General features: G+C 45.4%; 1 protein-coding gene across 3 annotated transcripts in view; it reads right to left on the minus strand.

Moving 5' to 3' along the window:
* VPS13B (vacuolar protein sorting 13 homolog B) overlaps window positions 1–21,469 on the minus strand; it is a 731,003-nt gene that overhangs the window by 152,175 nt on the left and 557,359 nt on the right. For all 3 annotated transcript variants that reach the window (XM_075549441.1, XM_075549440.1, XM_075549439.1), the window contains exon 37: window positions 6,679–6,881. In XM_075549441.1, the coding sequence (XP_075405556.1) occupies window positions 6,679–6,881 (203 nt within the window). The remainder of the gene's footprint in view (window positions 1–6,678; window positions 6,882–21,469) is intronic.

Consider the following 21,469-nt stretch of genomic DNA (forward strand, 5'->3'; position numbering starts at 1 on the left):
GGCTCCTGTGCTCAGGACAGGTTTACTATTTTGTTATCAAAGAAGTCTACAGGAGGTGGAGCAAGATGGCCAAGTGAGTCCAGGTTCCCATTTACTCCCCCAACAGATAACCCGCCGAACAAAGGCACAGAGACAGAGCTCACACCAGATGGCAGCTGAAGTGCTGGAGAGTCAGGCTAAGTCCAGGAGCCAGAGAGTGGACTGGGGATGGCTCAGAACCTTCCATCTAACCTTGGGAGTGCTCCATTGTAGTAGCCGGTTAGGGACAGGGCTGAGTAACAAGCCAGAGGACATGGGAAGGGAGCTGATCTGGGGTGCAAAGTATAGAGGGAGTTAGTGAGCCTTGCAGTGGGGTGAGGGCAGGACATGGGAGTGGGTGGGATGGGCAGTGGTGGTGAAGGAAAGCAAGGCATGTGAGAGGCAGGACACAGGGGATCAGGAGCAGTGAAGGGAGCAGGGTGCGGGCTCCTGGCTACTCATATTCACCACCCTTCGTGGGAACTGATGCTTCACATTGGCCCCATGGTACAGATTCTACCATCCGACTATCCTGCGCCGCACACTGAACGCTAACAAATTAGGACATTCCTCAACCAAATGGGTGGGGGGTGGGGGTGCTAGCGTGAGAGGGGATGGGATGCTGTCTGACATATGCTGGGTTTCCAGAGACTGAGGGCAGGGTAGCAGCAGTCAATGTCTTGAAAAGGGGGAGCCCTCAGAGTTGGGGAGGGAGTAGGACCTCAGGGTCGGGCACCTGTGCAGCCTCCTAGGCTGCCCTAATGTCCTTTCCTTAGCACGCACATAGGACAGTGCGGCAGTCTACCTGGATGGGGTTGGTCAGTGAGTTAGTGACCAGCGGCAGCTTCAGTTACAGGCCCGAGAAGAGGCTAGACCTGGCCATCATGGCCTTTGAGGAAGCTCTGGATTGTTGATTCTCCTGGGGACTTGGGGAGAAGGTATGTAGTGAGAACTTGGGATGTTTGAGTGTGGGGGTGGGGAAGGCCTGGGTGGTCCTCCACCTGCAGACAGCACCCCCCTGCTTCTGACAAAGCCAGCAAGGGCAATCATTATACGTGTAGCTGAGGTATGAGCTGGGACACCCACTATGAAAAAATAACAACATTAACAAGAGAGGTATCCTAGGGATGAAGAAGGAGGTGACACATGGGACACCCAGGGCCTTGAATACTAAGTGACCCTTCCCTGGGGGCAGTGGTAGGGGTCAAGCTCTCCTGAAGTGACATGGGTAAAGGAGAGATGGCAATGGCAGGTGACCTCAACGGGGACCTGATGGGATATTCACAGTACATGTACAGGGGTGAATTGATGTAGTCATCCTCCGTTTTTGCACAGTGCCGATGTTCAAGGTGACTACTGGTGCAGAGGGCTAAGCATTGGGCTGCTAACTGCAAGGTCAGCAATTGGAACCCACTAGCTGCTCCTCGGGAGAATGATACGAATTTCTGCTCCTGGAAAGATACAGCAGGTAATTATCCTCTGTTTGGAAGGATTTTCACACAAAATCACAAAAGGAAGAGGACCAGGCAAAAGCAAAGTATAAAGACAAGGAAATTACTCCTTTGAAAGCCAGAATAAAGCAAGTAATTTCCAATGTTCAGTCTGTAGCACTGAATATGTTTGAAGAAAGCAAAAAGGACACACACAATAAGAAACCAGTGCTGGACATCAGGCAATGGAGGAAAAATGACAAGCTCCATGTGGACACTGAACACCTAAGAATAAGTGAGGAACACTGCCAGAAGAAAGTGAAAAGAGTGAAACAAATTAGAGACGGCAAGGAGACCCTCAACAACAGAGATTACCAGATTAAGCCTAAAATAACTGAACTGGAGACGAAACCAAATTTACTGTGTCTAAGAGAAACAAGAGAAAAGAATAAATAAAAGTGAATAAGGGATACAATGAAGAAATGTAACATTAGAATGCCCAATTCTCACGCAGGGCCTCGACTCAAGTACTCCCTCAACGCAAGAACACTTTGTTCTATTAACCCGGCATTCCATGATGCTCACCTTCCCAGCACGATCAATGAAGACAAAGCAGGCGCATAAGCAAATGTGGTGAAGAAAACTGATGGTGCCTGGCTTTCAAAAGATACAGCGTCTGAAGTCTTAAAGGCTTGAGAAAAACAAGCGTCCATCTAGCTCAGAAGCAACAAAGCTCACATGGAAGAAGCACACCAGCCTGTGTGATCACGAGATGTCGATGGGATCAGGTACCAGGCATCAAAGAACACAAGGCATTCACATATCATTGTGAATGAGGGGGAGAGTGGAGTGGAGACCCAAAGCCCATCTGTAGGCAACTGAACATCCCCTTACACCGATGAAACATACAACTTTACTCTAGTTCTTTAATGCTTCCTCCCCACAACTATCATGATTCCAATTTTACCTTACAAATCCGGCTACATCAGAGGATGTACTGGTACAGATAAGAGCTGGAAACAGGGAATCCAGGGCAGATAAACCCCTCAGGACCAATAATGAGAGTAGCGATACCAGGAGGGGAAGGGGAAGGTTGGGGGAGAAAGGGGGAACCGATCACAATGATCTACATACAACCCCCTCCCTGGGGGTCAGACAACAGAAAAGTGGGTGAAGGGAGACATTGGTCCGTGCAAGACATGAAAAAATAATTAATAAATGATCAAGGTGTTGTGAGGAAGGGAAGATGGGGGAGGGAAGGGAAAAATGAAGAGCTGTACCAATGGATGGATGTATGGATTGTGATAAGAGCCCCCAATAAAATGATTTTTAAAAAACGAATGACCAATTCTCAGAAGGCCATGACAACAATGGGATAGCAATGCTTTTTCCAAGAGATAATCAGAGAGAGTTTCCCAGATCTGACTAGAGAGCCAAGCCTACAAATACAGGAAGCTATGTGAACCACAATTAAAAAGAAATAAAAGATCAACTCAGTGCCATGTCCTAATAAAATTCTTGAGACCCAAAGACAAGGGAAGAATTCCGAAATCCGCAAGTGAAAAGCACAATGTAGCCTCTCAAAACCCAGTGTGGATTTCTCTTCAGAAATTCTAGAAGCCAGAAGGCCATGGAGTGGCTACCTAACATTCTAAGCTCAGGCTATTGCCAACCAAGAACCCTTTACCCAGCAAAGTTGTCATTCAAAAAGGAAGGGGAAATCAATGCATTCCCAAACAAACCAAAGTTCTGAGAATTTGTCCTCAGCAGACCAGCTCTACATGCTTTCCTCAAGGGAGTACTCCAAAGGGAAAGAGAGGAGCTTGGAAAAAAATACTCATTTCTAATACACAGGGGAAAAATGAGAAAGAAAGAGAGGGAGGGAGAATGGGAGAGAGGGAAGGGGGTTGGGGGAGAGATCACCAAAGAAAGCTACAACACAGGCAATTATAAGAACCAAGTGTATGCCAGGAATAAAATAATAATTATATCCCATGAACAATACAACCTGAAATGTGAAAGTACATCGTACACCTTTGAAATGCAAGATGTCTATTCATGTTTGAAAGACAAAGCAACAGAAAGGAGGGCCTATCAGGAAAATGTATAGGTTCAGACTGTGCATAATTGTTGCTCGGAGGTTAAACACCTGAAAGTTGTGCAGTGTAACATACAAGAGGGCTTCACAAAGGTCACGGAAACTTTTCATAATCTTTTGATTTCATTTTCCATGAGCCTTTTGAACCCCCCTCATATGTGGTAATCCCTGAGAAATCACCAAGAAAAATCTCCAGAGGAAAAAAAGAACTCTAGGGGTGGGGTAGGGAGTGTGGGGGGCAATGGCCGGGGAAGGGATTTAGCACAAGAAAGCAGCCAAATACATCAACAACAAAAACACTGAAAAAAAAGACACAAAACATTAAACAATAAACAAATCACATGAATAAGACAGTTCACCATTTAAATGTAAATGACATAAACACCCCAGGCAAAAGGCGGACTGGATAAAAAGGCACGGTCCATGCTTTTACATTCTATGAGAAATATAACTTCGACATACGGACACAAACATATGGAAAATAAAGGAATTAAAAAAAACAAATCATTCCATGTAACTACTAATCAAAGAAGACGTAGGGGTAGCTATACCAGTAACAGATAAAATACTTTAAATCAAAATCTATTACAAAACAGATGGTTATTACATAATCATAAAAGATTCAATCCAGCAAGAAAACTTAACAATTATAAATATAGTAAAAAAGTATTCCTACAAAAGATATGATACTTTATTAAATAATCAAAATGTGAAGCTATTATTTCTCAGCATATCCTCCATCTAAGTTCATACACTGTTGAAAATAGTTTTCTCTCTCTCTTTCTGGCTCCCTCCCCAAAGAATTCTCATGTTTCAATTTATTCCATGTCAAAATGAGAGTTGTGTCATCTAAGGGGGACTCAAATAGTGTTCCTTTTCAATGTTTAGAAGTCTGAAAAGGGGAAGACCAGGGTTCTATGCTGAATAGGTGAGGTTTTCCAATGGAATTCTCATAGGATCAGGCTTTGCTACCCTCAGTAAATAAGCAGGTACTTTGTCTTGCTGGAAAAAAATTCATAGGTGCTCCTGCTGGTATCTGACACACATCCAGAATCATAGCAACATGCAAGCCGCCACAGTACGACAAAGTGTCAAATGGGGTATGGTGGCATAACAAAGCACATAAAAATTCTGACCTGCATCCTAGTGAAGGTGAGTTGCATCCAGGGTCCTAAAAGTTGCGAGTGGTCATCTGAGACTTAGCTACAGATCTCTACTTGCTAGGAGCGGCAACCAAGGGCATGGAGGACAGAGACATCATGTGACTCACAACTCTTGAGACCAGTAGAGCTATCTGGTGCCCAGCTAACTTCACAGATGCTTCTACTTGGGCACCCAATAGTTGGTCCTAGATAATATGTGAGGAAAATTATGGAGAACTTGTATTCTTATTAAAAATATTTTTTAGGAGGCAGACTAATGGGAACAATAAGGAACAGAGGGCTCCTGAGACTAGTGCCCTAAGACTCTTCAAACCTAGAACTGAGCCTGTGCCCTGAGATCACCTTTTAGAGAAATGACAGATAGGCACACAAAATAATGGAAATTACCCGTCCGATCAGTACACTACTTAAAAACCAGCAACATACGACCAAAGGTCAACAACTGTTAAAAAGTAAAGATGAGAAGATAAGGGGCAAGGAAACTAAAAGTACTGCAAATAGGACAAACAGATCCAGTTAGAGAGAACATCGAGACGCTGGGAAATTGTCAACTGGGACCTAAGTTGTTGTGCAAACTTTTACAAAAACTCAATAAAATATTAGGTCAAAAAAAGAAAGTCTACACATTTAAAAATATGTAATGACCCAATAATTCCACACTTATTTAACTTATAGAAGTGACAATATATGTCCACCCCCAAAATCTCTACACCTCTCTTCCTAACGGCTAAAAATTGGAAACAATCTAAAGACCATTAAGTAATGGATGGATGAGAACAACGCGGTCATCTATACAGTGGAATAGTATTTGGCCATGAAAAAGAATACAGCTCCCGTACTGCACAAATGCAGATGATTTTTGAAAACACTAAGCTAAGAGAAAGAAGTGAGTCACAAAAGATTATATATGGTGTGATAGGTAGATCTATTGTGCCAACTTGGCCAGTGAACACATGTGGGATTAATTGAAGGGCAGAGAGATAAATGGCTCAGTGAGCCTTGCCTTTCTTGTCTCTTGCTCTTTGATGATTGGACCAGTGTGTGGCTGCCTTAGCTTGTTCTCTATCTCAGTTTGCAAGCTACACTACCTGTAAGACACCTAACCCGTGGACTGTGTCACTATAGTTTGAGGTTCCTTCAGGACCTGTTTTACCACGCTACTGGAGTATACATCACTTGAGCTGGGGACTCTGGGACCCTGTCATCTGGCTGACTGTTGGTGACCTGCCTTGCTGTTTGCTGCCTGTGGGGGGATAGCCTGAATTGTTCTACAGACAACTACCCGGCGGCCCTCAAGACTGCCAGTGGATTAGCTGTCTCACGGGAGTGAGTTGCACTGAGCTATTTGTACTGCTCTGTAGATGAACTGTTTATGTCATCTATCTATCTATCTATCTATCTATCTATCTATCTATCTATCTATCTATCTATCTATCTATCTATCTATCTATCTATCTATCTATCTATCTTCTATCTAAATATATATAAAATCCTAAGTGCCCTGGCTTTGTTTCTCTAGAAAATCCTGTCTACTATATATGGTCGGAACCCATTTATATGTGATGTTCAGCATAGGCAAATCTGTAGAGGCAGAAGGAGGGGCCAAGGTTAGCTGTTGGTTTGGGTGGGATCAGGAGTCTCTGGCAGCTACTGCTAAGGGGGTACGATGGGCGGGGGGGTGGGGTGGGGGGATGGGGAAGGGGAGGGTTTGGGTGATGACAGGTTCTAAAGTGGATGGTGATGATGGCTCCACAACTCTGGGAATAAATGAGGAAAAAACCCTGGAAAGGGGATGGATTGCATAGTGTCTGGGTTCTAATCTCAATTTAGAAAGCTGTTAGCACAACATATAGTAAGAGAGCAATCTGTAGTACCCCGAGATTTATAATCTAGTCAGACAGCCAGAAGCAAGAACAAAAGGCAAGTTCAAAAGGGATGGCAAGGAGAGCGCCAGCCAGGCCCCACACACCTGCAGCAGCCCTCCTCGCAGGTCAATCGCAATCTTGGGTCTGGATTGTTCAGGGCCTGGATTGCCGCTGTGTCTACACCACTGAGCTTCCAGAGCGGCAGTAGCACAACACGGTCCTATTAGAACCCGACTTCGTTCTCTGAGGCTTGTTTTAAGGAGAAGATCGTCCACGCTGAGTACAAATGATGATCCAAGACTTAGGCCTGAAGCAAATAAGAAGAAACGAGAGTCATACATTAGAACCCTTTCTCGCTAAACAAGCAGGCTTGGGGAAAGTGCTTTTGTTTGTTTCTCGAGAGTGTTAACCCATCCTTTTCCAGCTGGCTGCCCACCGCAGTTCCATGCCGTGTATGCAGACGCATGCAATCCTAGTTGCGGAGCAGGTATACCTCATTCACATTCCTAACAAACCAATAGTTGCCAAAACATTATGACTTTTTCCATGTGTGAGCATTTTAAAGTTTATAAGTGGAGACATTTTCATTAAATTGTGCAAGTTTCTCAAACAACTACATTAAGAATCAGACCAGCTGCTTCATTTGTCTTTCGTTACCATGATGGGGCAGGGCAATTTTCTGTGATTTTGTTCTTACAGTAAGAGTACAGTAGATTACTTTGCTAGCCCCTTGAGTTTTTGATTGGCCTGGGTTAAAATGCAAAACAAGCACAATACATAACATGTGTTTCCTTAAAAAAAATATTAGCTTAATCCAAACTTCACACATCATAACCAATTGAAGTTTACAAAGTCTTAAAAACAGATAGTGGCAGGTTCGATTTATGAGAAAAACGCTATGCTTTAGTTCAAAGTAAATAGACCCAGGAAAGGTCTACACTTTAAAATGTAGGTTTTCTTTTGAACTTGAAGTAGGAGTGTAGATCAAAACCTTTTCATAAAAGCAATGGCACACTTTAAGATATTTATGCAAAGCTAGCGCGGTGGGCTGGCTCGCTCTCCAAGGAGCTCAGATTCTGAATTGTCATTGTGAATATTGAATTTCACCAGACCACGTTGGTAACGCCCAGGGCTTAGTTCCTTCACGATACTTGATCCCCTCCACAAAAGATGAAAGATGAAAAACACCTTAGGCCCACAGCGTACACATGGTTCAGAGTACAGTGCCCACGATGGATTTTCAATTTTGTGGAGACTTGAAAACTTCATACATGTTGTATGTTCCTACTGTAGAAACCAGATACACAGCTTCTAATCCTCCACAGAAGACGCTGCTCCGACAAACGCCTCAGGGCTGAGATGTTGGTTAAAAATTATCACGGCGGAAATCAATTTCTTATCTTTCTCATCAGATAGACTGTGGTCCTGAGACTTCCATTTGATTTCCACAATTGTCTTGATTACAATGTGCATTTCACATCAAGACAAAAACCCTCTGGAAATAAAAATGTGAAAATGGGCGACACACACAAAATCACCTTCACTGTGGAGCTCATAACTCACATCAGCATTTCATGACTTAATTGTTGCTATCGTTCCCAGGCTTTCTTGATAGTGAAAATATGCTAAATCAATTCATTGTGTCAATAATGGGGTCTTAATAGGATACGCTAAATTCAGTGCAATCGTCCAGAAAATGAGCATTCCCGGGATGTCAGGATTATATCGCCCTTTACCCTCGAACGCACGAGTCTCACACTGACAAGCCAGTGGAAAAGTGTGGTGGGGCAGTGGTGAAGTGCTCAACTGCCAAGGGAAAGGTCGGTAGTTCAAACTCGCCTAGCTGCTCCACAGGAGGAAGACCTGTGGGGCAAGTTCTCCTTTGTCACATGGGGTCCCTGAGATAAAAAGGGCCTCTGTAGCACCTGATGGGAGCCGTGGGGGTGTAGTAGTGGTTACACAGTGGGCTGTCCACCGCAGGGCCAGCCATTTAAAGCCACCCGCTGCTCCATGGGAGAAAGAGGCGGCTTTTGACTTCTCTGAGAATTCCATTCTCAGAAACCCACAGGTGCCGTTCTACCCTGTCCTACAGCATTGCAATGAGTCAGCATCGACTCAAGGTAGTGAGGGACAGAAGTAACAACAAAAACCTTAATGTGAATTCCCTACTGGTCCCTTGCATCTGGTGCTTAATATAAAAGGCCTTCTGGGTTGCTTGTTGTATGTAAGACTTATCACAGCCTTTTCAGGGACCCAGGTGACAAATCATGGGACCTTCTTTGAAGACACTTAGTTCCTTCAATAAGTCATTGAAAAAGGACATCATGCCTGGAAGATGATCAGCAAAAATGAGGAAGACCCCTGACAAGCTGGACTGGTATGGTGGCTCTAACCACGGGCCTCAAGGGACACGTGTGAGGACGGAGCAGGAGCAGGCAGTGTTTCCTTTCTCCACAGTGTCACGATGGGGCAGAGCTGACTGCATGGCCCCAACACTAACAACAACTCCTTGGATGAATGTCTAAGACTTAACCCTTTCTGTTTCGTTCTACACAATTCCATTATTTTACAGGCGCAAGAAGAGCAATCTCAGCAGACTACAACAGCTTAAGTTTCCACGGAAACAGACTACAACAGCTTAAGAGCTTAAGTTTCCACAGAACGTGACAATCGTGGAGGCCAGGGCCCTGTCAGTCAGGGCGCACAGCAGCCCTTTGGGACACGTCCTATGGAATGAAATGGACAGTTCAGAATTTTGCCTCTCTTTTCAGCTGTCTAAATGTATTTCTTATCTAACAGGCGAGAAATAAAAGTATTTAAATCGCTGCCATTCTTCAGTTTGCATTACAGGTTCATAAACTAGGGACCGACGAAGGAGACATTAGAAACCGAAATTGTCCCCTCTTCATCCACTTCAAGCGCAAAACAAGCCCTTTGACTTGGAAATCATTTCAGACCTACATAGAAGTTGGGGGGGGGGAGTAGGGTTTTTAAATGCCCTTTACCCTGCTACTTCACCAGAGTGCAATGACGGAAACCATGAAATTAACATTGATACCCGACTGCTAATCTACAGATCTTACTCAAATCGTGCCAGTTTTCCCACTAGTAACCTTTTCCTGGCCGAGCATCCGAACCAGGATCCCGCACTGAATTTTCATGGGTCAGTCTGCTTAAATCTGTGATAGATCCTTCAGCTTTCTCTGTCTCCTATAACCTTGACACTTTTAAATGATCCAGGCCATTTACTTGGTAGAATGGCTCATTCTGAGGTTATCTGATGTTTATTCACAATTGGAATGAGGTTATGCCTTTTGGGCAAGAATCCCACAGAAGTGATTTCCTGAGAAGGGCCACTCAGAGTCCGCGACACTAACTTGGGTTGCACGGCTAAAATGGTACCTGTCAGATTTCTCCATCCCAAAGTTACTAAAGTTAGCTTCCCTTCGCAGAATAAAAATACATATGCTGTGGAAGATAGACAGAGATTATGCAAACATCCCTCTTCTCCCCAGCGTCTCAACCATCAATGCTGTCATGTTAAGGGCTCGTGCCTCCCACAATTACTACTGTGCTTTGTGCTCAGCGGTGATCTCCTCGAATTAATTGATATTTAGTTATAAAACTGAGCTGCTCCTTCCAGTGCATTTATTTATTCAATTACTTATTTATGTTAAGTTCGGTTCATGCTTATTTATTTTTATGGGTTATAATCCAGTATTACGGAGTCTCCATGAGTCCAGACAACTTCGTGGTAAGGGACCAGAGCATTAGGATTTATTTTTACTTTGTTGCTTAAACTGAACCAGATTTGGTCACTAGGAATCCCTTCAAGTTGAATTCTGTGTCCTTTGATGCACCTGTAATTTTTGGGGAGAACTTCCTTACTTTCTGTTGGGTTTGCTTTGTATATTTCCCCCTCTCTGCCATCAGCCATTTCTCCAAGGAGTCTTGGTTTTAGCTTTTGTTTTTAATGGAAGAAGGGTATATAGCAGCCAAAGTCCAGGTGGTTGGCGTGCTCATTGCTACAAGTGTCATTGCTTCTAGAGGCTCTCTGGAGACAGGGCTAAGAAGTATATAAGTGGGCTTCAAAAAGTTTATGGAAAAATAAAATTAATAAAGACTATGGAACTTCCCCATGAACTCTGTGAAGCTCGGTTGTAGGCGTTCACACTGGTTCATGCTTGCACATAAACATGGTCACATTTCTACATCTGTTAGCAAATATACTTTTAAAAGCCTGAATTCACACTTGATTCAAGAAGCCTTCCTCCTTGCCTGATGTTGTGATCTCTTTCTGACAGCAAGAAAGCAGACCAACAGTGTTGCTTCTGTGTTTCTATGTATTCATCCATTCTTCCCCCAAATTAAATCAAAATACCTAAGGCAGACTTTTAAAAAAAGGAAGTTTATGGAAAGAAAGGTAATTAAAGTAGATCAGACTACCAAAAAAAAAAAAAAGAACTAATATTTATCCAAGAATGGCTCTTTAGGTAGGGCTTTGCAGCACTTTGTCCAAAGCATACAATTTCATGAGTAAGCTACCTGTAGATATAATAAAAAGTTTACATTGAAAAAATGCATACCGAATCAAGATTTCACTAGATATTGCTACTATGTGGGATCTACTTCAAAGTAATGCTACTGAACTGTCAAAAAAAGGATTTTGTCTAAAAACTAGTATATGGATGAAATGTTCTATACTATTCAACCTTATGTATATTATTCAGAAAGAACCCCCATCTCTTCGCAAAGAACAACTTATCTAGGGTTTATTTTTAGCTCTTTGAAATCCTTAAAAGTGACACATTTTGAGTTGAGAAAATTAAAAAAACAAAACCAACCTTAGACTTGAATTTGGTAAAAAAAACAGTGCGGAGAGGTTGACCACTCTTTTGTGCAAATGGTTGTGTACTGTACCACTATCCCCAAACGGTGGGGGTTTAACCCACCCAGAGGACACACCTGGTCTTCAAATCTCGACAGAGCAGCTATAGCCTGCACACGGGCACCACCCCGCAGAGGTGACTGCCTGGCAGCGAGCATCAACACCCACTGTCCAGTACATCAACACTTCCCAACGCAAACCCCACTGCTTTTCACTTGAGCAAAGGTGTCACATACATTTCTTGGGAAAGGAAAGCTGGAGCCAGGGCTAACTCCTGAGGAAAATTGCTTAGAAGCAGGAAGCCCATAGCAGACGAAAGCCAGAAGAAACAGGCAGGCCAGTCTCTGGTGAGCCCAGAGCGGGCACAATGTGCTTGAGGTTCCGAGATCTTGCAGTTGAGACGGGCTCTGACTGCCTTTCCAGGAAGGAGGCTAGCCAGGCTGGGAAACTTGTCACAGCTTAAAGATTTTCATGCTTGATGCTTTCTGGTATTTAATTTGGTTCAGGGATGGGAGTGAAGGCCAATAAAGACCAGTGAGGTATAATAATACTCTTAGGGAGTTGAACTTTCCTCTTGCTGTCTGGTCTTGGGAACTAAGAAATGAAGTATTTTTGTGAAGATGAAGGTGCTCGAGTAGCTCCCTGCGACCATGTGGATAAAGCTTGAGGCCAAACTGTGAAACTGAGAGAAGATACTTAACGCATTCTGCCAGACAGAAAGACAGTACTGATCCGGAGACGGTTTAAATCCAACAGCTTGTGTTGGATTTCCCCTGCCTCCTTCAATCCAAAGAACCCCCAACACCTCCTAACGAATGAGACTTCTAAGGGGAGTCCTCCGACTTTCTTCCCATCTTGTTTCAGTGAACTTTCCCACTCTCACAGCTTTAGGGAGAACTGTCCTACGACAGGGTGCCCAAAGGCTAACTTCTTCACCAATTACTTCCAACCATCTACAGAGAATCTGGATGTACTGGAGCACTACCCATTTGACATTCATGCTGGGATGTATCCATTCTTCCACCAGCACTGACGGGTTACCCACCATGCACCACCACAGACGAGGGCGCTCCCGTAGACAAAGACAAAGAAAAGCACCTGTCAGCTTCTTTCACAGCAGACTGGCCCTTGGAACTCTGTTAGCCTCAGACCTGAGTTTTCAAAGGACTAGGGGCAGGGTGTGTAACCTTGCCTTCACTGAGCACATGGAAACTCCTGTCTGTCATATGCTCCGGTTCTTTTTGACTTCTGTTGCCTTTTTAATTTGTCCATTGTCAATTCTTTCATGTCAAGTATTTATTTAGTGCTGTAGATGGCTGCTCATTTTATTCCTCTTGCTCTGTCCACTCATTATTTCCCCTAATAATAGTCTCTGACCCTTCTGGTTTGTACTTGCCAGGCCCAGAGGCTGACCAGCACTGGCAAAAGGCTTGCTTAAACACAGAGGTGGGGAAGAGGATTCAGAAGGGTACCAATGCTGGCATGAGGACACAAGAACAGGCACGACTAACGGCCCTAAGACAGACGTGACCCTAGAAAAGTAACTGTCCACCTTCTTGTCTCATTCCTGCCCCCGCCCCCTCCCCACCACTGCGGTCTAGTCAATGTTGACATATCGAGACCCTATAGGGCAGGGAAGAACTGTTCCTGGGGAGGTCTGAGGCTCTAAATCTTTCTGGGAGCGGAAGGGCCCCTCTTTCTCCCTAAGGAGCAGCTGGTGGTTCTGAATGCTGCCCTGGAGGCTAGCAGTCTAACGTTGAGTGTAACAAGTACTTAGTTACACATTCACAATCAAGTCTAAATGGAAGCAGAAAGTGAGTTAAGGCACGTATTTTACTTCTTCCTAGTGGTCTAATGCACTGTTGGGCAAAATGCCCTACCAGTAAAAATTACAGAAGGCTAATTCTTTGGAAAAGAAGCATTGGTAAAGGCTGATTAACTATCGTATATACCACTTTACACCTCTGTGTGTGTGTGTGACAAATATAACAAAATGTTTATAGTTGTTCTAACTGGTGCATACATAGGGATTGGATATGTTATCTGTTATATTTTTATACTTTTAATTTTTTCTAAATTTTCAAAAATAAGAAAGGGTGGGAGGCAGGAAAATAAGTAGAAACAATATGCTGCAGAAGTAGAAGAGGTATAATTATCTTTAAAATTTTAAAAATAGTTTTATTAGGGGCTCATCCAACTCTTATGACAATCCATACATACATCAATTGTATAAAGCACATCTGTACATTCCTTGCCCTTATCATTCTCAAAACATTTGCTCTCCACTTAAGCCCCTGGCATTAGGTCCTCATTTTTTGTCCTCTCTCCCGGATTCCCCCTCCCTCATGAACCCTTGATAATTTATAAATTATTATTTTGTCATATCTTGCCCTGTCCGACATTTCCCTTCACCCACTTTTCTGTTGTCTCTTCCTCTACCCTCCCAGTATCTCCACTCTCACCACTGGTCCTGAAGGGATCATCTGTCCTGGATTCCCTGTGTTTCCAGCTCCTATCTGTACCAGTGTACATCCTCTGGTCTAGCCAGACTTACAAGGTAGAATTCGGATCATGATAGTGGGGGGTGGGACACAGGGTAGGGGGAGGAAGCATTTAGAAACTAGAGGAAAGTTATATTTTTCATCCTTGCTATATCACACCCTGGCTGGCTCGTCTCCTCCCCTAGACCCCTCTGCAAGGGGATCTCCAGTGGCCGACAAATAGGGTTTGGGTCTCCACTCTGCACTTCCCTCCTCATTCACTATGGTAAAATTTAAAAGCCTATACATTATTAAGGTTACTGGTCAGGTAACTTAAAAAAAAAACTTGTTATTTTGAAAAAAAATCTTACACTTTCAGAATACTAATTAACCTTTACTCAGCTTCCCTTAATGTTAATAACATACTTAACTATAGTATAATTATCAAAAGCAGGAGCCCTGGCGGTGGAATGGGTTACCAGTTGGACTGCTAACTACTAGGTCAGCAGTTCAAAACCATCCGTCACTCAGCAGGAGAAAGATAAGGCTTTCTACTCCTGTAAAGATTCACAGGCTCAGAAACCCCTGGAGGACAGTTGTACTCTGCCCTATAGGGGTTCAATGAGTTGAAATAGACTTCATGGAGGTGAGAATTAACCAAAGCAGGGAATTAATATGGACACAATACAACTACCTACTTTACAGGCACAATACAACTACCTGCTTCACAGAATCCCTCTGTGCCTTTTCTAATGTCCCTTTCCTGTTCTAGGATCCAATCCAGGACCCCACACTGCACTTACCAATGTGTGATCAGCTCATTTTGATCAGACATGCAAGCTCTCTCCCTCCCACTGGACACAATGCTTTTCTGCCTGGACCTCCCATTCGCTTCTTTCAAAGATCTGTGCTTATATGCTAAGATTCAGTCTTAACCAACTCATTGGGGGTGAGGGGCATTTAATCAAACTAAATGAGGCGTAGCCACAGTGAGAAGTCACTTCAGAAACAACTCGTGAGACAAACAGAAATGATCGTGTTTTGTTCGCACACTGACATACTTTTCACAGCATCCAAAAATCCAGCTCAAGGAACAAATAGCTTCGTGACCTTTTAAGGACTCCTTAGAAGACCCATAAATGCAAACCACTTGTTTTGGAGAATGTTTACGAAATGCTGCCAGCCCTACATTGTGCTGCTAGGCCTCTCATTAGGTCCCTATCCTTACATGCTGACCGAGCAGAGTGCAATCTGACGTCAAGCTTCTGCAGCTCATTAGCACAGGATGCGATGTGGACATGCGCTAGCAAAGCCTCCCAGGTGCTTGCTTTGTGCAGCTCGAAGTAATCTAAAGGGGCTAGAAAACCAGCAAGCACGCGCTAGATGACACCCAGGAGCTGATCTGCATGACACTGGACTATCTGTCACATGCCCAGAAAATGAGGGGAAACACTGTAGGGCCATGGTCCATAAAGAGATGATCAGAAACGAAAACAAGTTGTCTCCACTTCCTTCAACGCGTTAGCCCAAAGCATTGAAGAATGGCACTTGGGTAGTCGCCCCTGAAGAGAACTAGCTGTTGCCCTCTTAATCCGGTAGATACGCAAGGCCATCACGTTCAAGTCTGTCAGAATCCAATGCGTGAGAAGTCTTTGTATGGTACCTAAAATATAGGGTATGATCAAGATATGGGGTCAAACGTAATTGTTGAAATGTTGAGAGCAAAATAACTTGCTGAGCCTCACTCTTGGAAGAAGTACAGCCAGACTGCAAAGATGGCGAGACTTCATCTTAGATGTTTTGGACATGTTATCAGGAGAAGGGAAAGGGCATCATGCTTGGTCAAGTTAGTGGGGTAACGAAAAAGAGGAAGACCCTAGGCAAGCTGGTCTGACAGTGGCTGCCAAAATGGCTCAAACATAAGAAGAGCGAGGATGGTGTCGGGCCAGGTGTTTCGTTCCGTTGCACACAGGCGCCGTATGCGTTAGAACCAGCTTGACAGTACCAACACCAAATTTCTGCCATGACTGAGATAGTATTCTTAGTCTATAACTCATATGCTGGAGTTGTATTGACAGAGTGGCTGCAACACTGGACTGAAACATAACATCTGCGAAGACAGGTCGTCAGGATCGGCGGTGTTTTCTGCTGTGGTACAGCGGGTCGCCCTCGGTAGGAACTTAGTGATGGGCACCTAACATCATGCTGGAGGGGCCAGCAGTGAGGAGACAGGTGTTATGCTCCCCACTTGGGTTCAGACTGCCTGGGACAATCATTCACCCACCCTAGCCTTAGCTCAGTGGGCCTCAACCTAGAGTTCCTGACATGTAGGGTGTCCCGTATACATGGCAATGGTGCTTCATGAGACATTTTTTAGTATTTCAAGAACCTAAGAGACAAACAAAATGTACCTGAGGCAGCTGTGGTCGTGCACCAAAGCCTTCTTGTCTCAAGTCAGTGTTGTCATTCCTAAACACAATGCATTTGAAGCACCAGGTCCACTGGAGAATAAGGAAAGCAACGGGTTCACCTTTGAGGTGGTTTTCGGCTCTACCGTTTAACAATCCACACGTGTTCAGCATTCGCGTGGCGGCCAATGGGTTAGAAGAGGAAGGGAGTGAAGGTACAAACGGATCAAAGTGGGTGACCAGCAGTGTCACACGTTCGCTTGCCAAAGCCCGCCCCGAGCCCTCTTGGGAAGCAGCCGCGTGCGCCCTCACCCTGGGCTGTGCAGACACGCTTCATTCCTATCAGCGGCCAGGAGTCGGACTCCTCCTGCGCTGCCTCCCGACCACGCCGTGTGATGAAAGCGGATGCTCACCCCACTCACCGCCTCACCGGGACACTAGGGAGCAGGGCAGAACTTCGCCTGTGAGCTTCCGAGGCTGTAACTGCGTGTGGGGGAGGAAGCCCTGGTTTTCTCGTGTAAATCTACCACTGTTCCTGTAAGAGCTCGTCTCGGAAAACCCACAGGGCAGTTCTGCCCTGCCCTGCAGTGAGCCCACGTGAGTCAGAAGCGAGTCAAAGGCGGTGAGCAAGCGACCGCGGAGCCCCTTTCCCCCACCCCCACTGCCACGGAGGGGCTCCGGCCTCAGGAGACACCCTGTACTGGGTCCGAGCACACCGCCTCCTCTTAGTTAGCTCTTCAGAGTTGCATTTTTCTAATTGGTAACAGGACTGTGAGTAAATGGCCTTTCCTGGTTGTCCTTCTCTTGCACGACCTGGTGGCAGGTCCAGCAGCCTAGCCAGGGAGCCAAAGGACATCTAAGCTGTGTCTCCATGGCTCCTCACGGACTCTCTATGGCTCGCTGCCACATTCTCTCCCACCACACAGCCTCGCTGGTGGATGACGGAGCAGTGTGCTGTCACCACAGGCCAAACGAGAGGCTGTCACCAATTCAACAGAGCTGGCGACAGCGACTTCTTCCTAACATTCTCTTTGCACACTCGCCCGCAGGGTTAGGAGCTGGCGCAGGCCTTGTCCATGCCACCTAAACCTCACTCACAGGTAGCACCAGCAGGAGACAAAGCGGGAGACGCCGTTCACCGAGAGGTTTCTAGGACTCAGTGTGTGGGGCTGGAAACGACGGCGTCTCCAGCAACCTGGTGCATAGTGTCCATGCTGTTTTCATATTAACTGACGACACTTTTTGTTGTCCTAAAGGCTCTTTTTCATCTGTTTCATTTTGCCTATGCGGAGAATTTTTTATCAGTTGTGTTTTCCTTCAGATGTTTCTAACACTAGAACCTGTGTTACAAGTAGAACTAATTTGAGCAATCATTTTCCCCCTGGAGTACACGGGACACTCACTGTCCAGTGCAGTGGGCCATAACTGTGACACACACAACCAGAGGTCAACAGATGTCCAGCAAACGTTAGCTGCGGTAGGGACCACCAAGTCAGTTCCAACCCATAGCAGCCCCGTGCAAAACAAAGCGGCTACTGCCCGGTCCTGCGCCATCCTCACAATTGTCCCTGTGCCTGAGCCGTGTTGCAGCCTCGGTGTCGATCCAGCTCTCTGAGGGCCTTCCTTTCCTCCCCCTCGATTTTACTAAACACGTCCTTCTCCAGGACTGGTTGCTCCTGACGACATGCACCAAGTATGCAAGGCCAGGTCTCTCCCTGCTCGCCTCTGAGGAGCACTCTGGCCGCACTTCTTCCCAGGCGGAATGGTTTCTCCTTTGAAAAGTCCCTGGCACTTTTGACATTCTTCTCCACAGTGCAAATGCCACATTAACGATGGAATAGAGTGACTTAAAATAGTAGGAGGAGGCCAACGGAGCCCGAAACAAGATGCGAAGGTGGATTTACTTGGAAAAGTGTAATAAGTGCTGGATTTCTCATTAGGAGGGAGCCGCGTCTTATGAAGGCTTCACGCTCCCCAGGAGAATCACATTTACACAACTGACGATTCCTCTGTTGAGAAACAGAGAGCTTTCCGTGATGTGCATGTGCACACATGTGGGCTGTGCAAAAACACCCGAGATGTGTAGCACACGGTAAACAGAAAGCGAGGATCTTGAACAGGTCAAATCCTTGAGCCCATCATTAATAAATGTCTCTCCTGCATTCAGCTACTCGGGCTGCTGGGAGCCTGTTTGCTTCAAGTACTTCAAACACTGAAATCCAGGAACATTTATTATTTTAATCCATTACAGGCAGTGCATGATTTAACTTTATTGGTTGTGGTAGTGGTAGTGGTTATAAGTGGGGGTACAGCAATGTTCTTTTACACATCATTTCAAAAGGGTTTAATTATATTTTATAGTTTGGGCCAGGAATTCGGCTTGTTTTCTGGTCTAACAAGGTTCAAATGGAGTTCAGGTCGGTGATGAATCAGAAGGAGAAGCCAGCGATGGTTATCTCTCTGCAGTGAGCTCATCTCCCTCTGCGAAAGGCTGGGCAGGTACATCATGTTCACCGCACCAGCCCTGGAGATCGTGCTGATAGCAGAAGGTGGCTGCTTATTAGGGAATTTTTATTTTTCATGTGGTCGCAACATGAAGACATCAGAAATCAGATCCAGCGGTTATCCCTGCAGTCACTATCTTATGCCTTCTATTCCCATCAGAATCCCAAATCACAGTGCTCTCATAACAACAAGACCAGCGGAAAAAATCGGCACGAAGCACCGGAATCTGGTCCGGCACACCATAAGAAACGTACAACTTGATCATGGAAAAAGTCCAATCTCCCCAATAAAAGATGCAGAAAAATACATTATTATAACTCTCTTAAACGGAAAAGAATAGTGCCTAGACCACAGACATGTCTGTGTGACTGGTTTTTTTTTTAAAGAAAATACTTATTTTTTTTTTCTTTTTTAAAGGGCATGGGAAGTATAATTTCTAAGGTAGAGGCAAAGCAATTGTGTGCTGCTATCTAACATTCTACCTATTGTACACAACAGTTATAGCAAGGAGAACAGACTCCTCGGGACTTGGTCTCCACTGTCCCCTAATTAATTTCTAAGAAGAGGGAACAAGAGAAACACAGTGTCTCACACTATGATGCTGCCACAATAAGGAGAATTCTCCACAATGCAGTGGAAGTCACGTGGGGCTCTGAGCATCACCTCAGGACAATGTTAGCTCTATTCATTAACCAGCAAACGTGTAGCCCTTCTTCTACACATGGGGTCGGCTATGAGTCAGAACTGACTGGAGAGCAACTAACAAAAACAGTTCCCCCCCCTTTTTTAAGTGCTGCGATAGTACAGCAACATGCACAGGAACCAACGTCACCCACTTACTAAGGGGAAAAAAACTACAGGTAATTTAAGCATTAAAAAAAAAAAAAGACATGCCAGTTCCTCAGTAGCAGCTTTGAACCTTGTTAGAAAGTAATAGGAGGGAATCTGACCAGGATTGATCGAGGTGCTCAGGCCTGGATGAAGGGGTGCGTGTCAGGTTTCAGGGACTCCAGGCCATCTGTTCTGCCTGCCTGCTCTTGACTTCTGCAGACTATGAACGCACCTCCATCCACCCCAGGGCTACAGAGAGGCACTAGACTCCATCCTTCTGCTTTTCATCATCACGAGGTTCAGTGACTCATCTCATTGTCCAGATAAGCCCCTCCACGCTTTCCTGTGCGCTGGCCCGGTGGGCCAGCATGACGAATAACACCCCAGATGGGCAGGCCCATCCGCCTTGCCTAGAGTGTTGGGTTTGAGCTACTTGGGACGTAGTGTCAGAAATGACAGGTCCCCGACGCCTACACCCAGTATTCATGAAGGCTTGTTCGTGATTTGTATGACCGTCTACAACCTGCACTGCCCTGCAGTCCTCCGTGGTTGCTTAGAAGTTACATGTGTCCCCTGGCTTTTACTGTCCCCGTTTTCATTTCCTATTGTTCGGGCACTGCAAAGAGATACTGTTTCTTTCAGAAAGGAACAAGAGTCTTTGGGGTGCTGTAAATGGCCTGTTATTGCGACCTAGTATTTTAGGGAATCGTATCTAATTTAAAGTTTTATTTCCCACAGGGTCACCCTGGCCTCCCTGCAGCCTCCAGAGGCTGTGACACTGGCTTCGGAGCGTTTCCTCGGGAGACGCGGTTCACCTTGGCAAGGAAGACTGACGCCCACTGCGCACCAATTCATGCCCCGGTGCCTTTGCCCGTCGGAAATGGAGCGTTAGGGATCTACTGGGCCTGAGCTGGGGAGCAGGGGAGAGGCACGCCTATAGTCTCTCTGCAGTTGTGAATTTGCTTTGGTTTTGCTCGCGCACACAGATCACTACATCTGGATGACAGAGGTTGGGCAGTGAAAGTTATTTAAACCACAGCTCTCTGACTAGGCGCTCAGCTCCCTACTTTCTGCCGGGGTAAAAAGTCCCCTCAACGCCTCGTGGACAGAGGGGTGCCCACCCAACGGCTACTTTCCCAGCTCTGATGACCCTCGAGCAGGCTCTGCGCGCCGCACTGTGGCCCGCACGCGTTCACATTCTAGTTTCCTTGTCTACGGGAAAGAGCCATCGGAAACGCTCCCGGGAAAGAAAGACAGCGCCCGCACAGCTATTTCCAGCTCGGAATCGTGTACCCAGGCAGGCCGAAATCTAAGGGGTGCCGCCTAATAGAGCCATAATTTACTCTGACAAGGGGAGCGGGCGTCTGCAGCTCACTCCCACCCGGCCTTGATAAAGGGCTACACCGCCAGACAGAATTTATAGCTACGTGCTTACGGTTTCTCCAAACACCATACTCCGAACGGTTCAAAAAAAAATGAAGTGTGTGAATGCGTAATGGGGGGTGGAAGGGTGTTGTTTTCAAAAAGACCTTGTCGTAGAGTGGGGTTGGATAGAATGGTTAGCAAAAGAAATGCTACCTACCTGAAACGATTTCACAAAGTAAGGTAAACTTTCTCAATGAGATGCATTTAGTTACTGGCACACCGCCATGGGCTTTTCTATATCATGCACCAACTTTACAAGTGCAAGCCGTCCACCAAACCAGAGCTCTAGGGACACTTTACAAAGAGAAATGGGAGACGTCTACTGGGTCTAGCAGAAATACAATTAAGTTCTGGAAAG

The sequence above is a fragment of the Tenrec ecaudatus genome, chromosome 5 (genome assembly GCF_050624435.1).
Source record: "Tenrec ecaudatus isolate mTenEca1 chromosome 5, mTenEca1.hap1, whole genome shotgun sequence".
Classification (NCBI taxonomy): domain Eukaryota; kingdom Metazoa; phylum Chordata; class Mammalia; order Afrosoricida; family Tenrecidae; genus Tenrec; species Tenrec ecaudatus.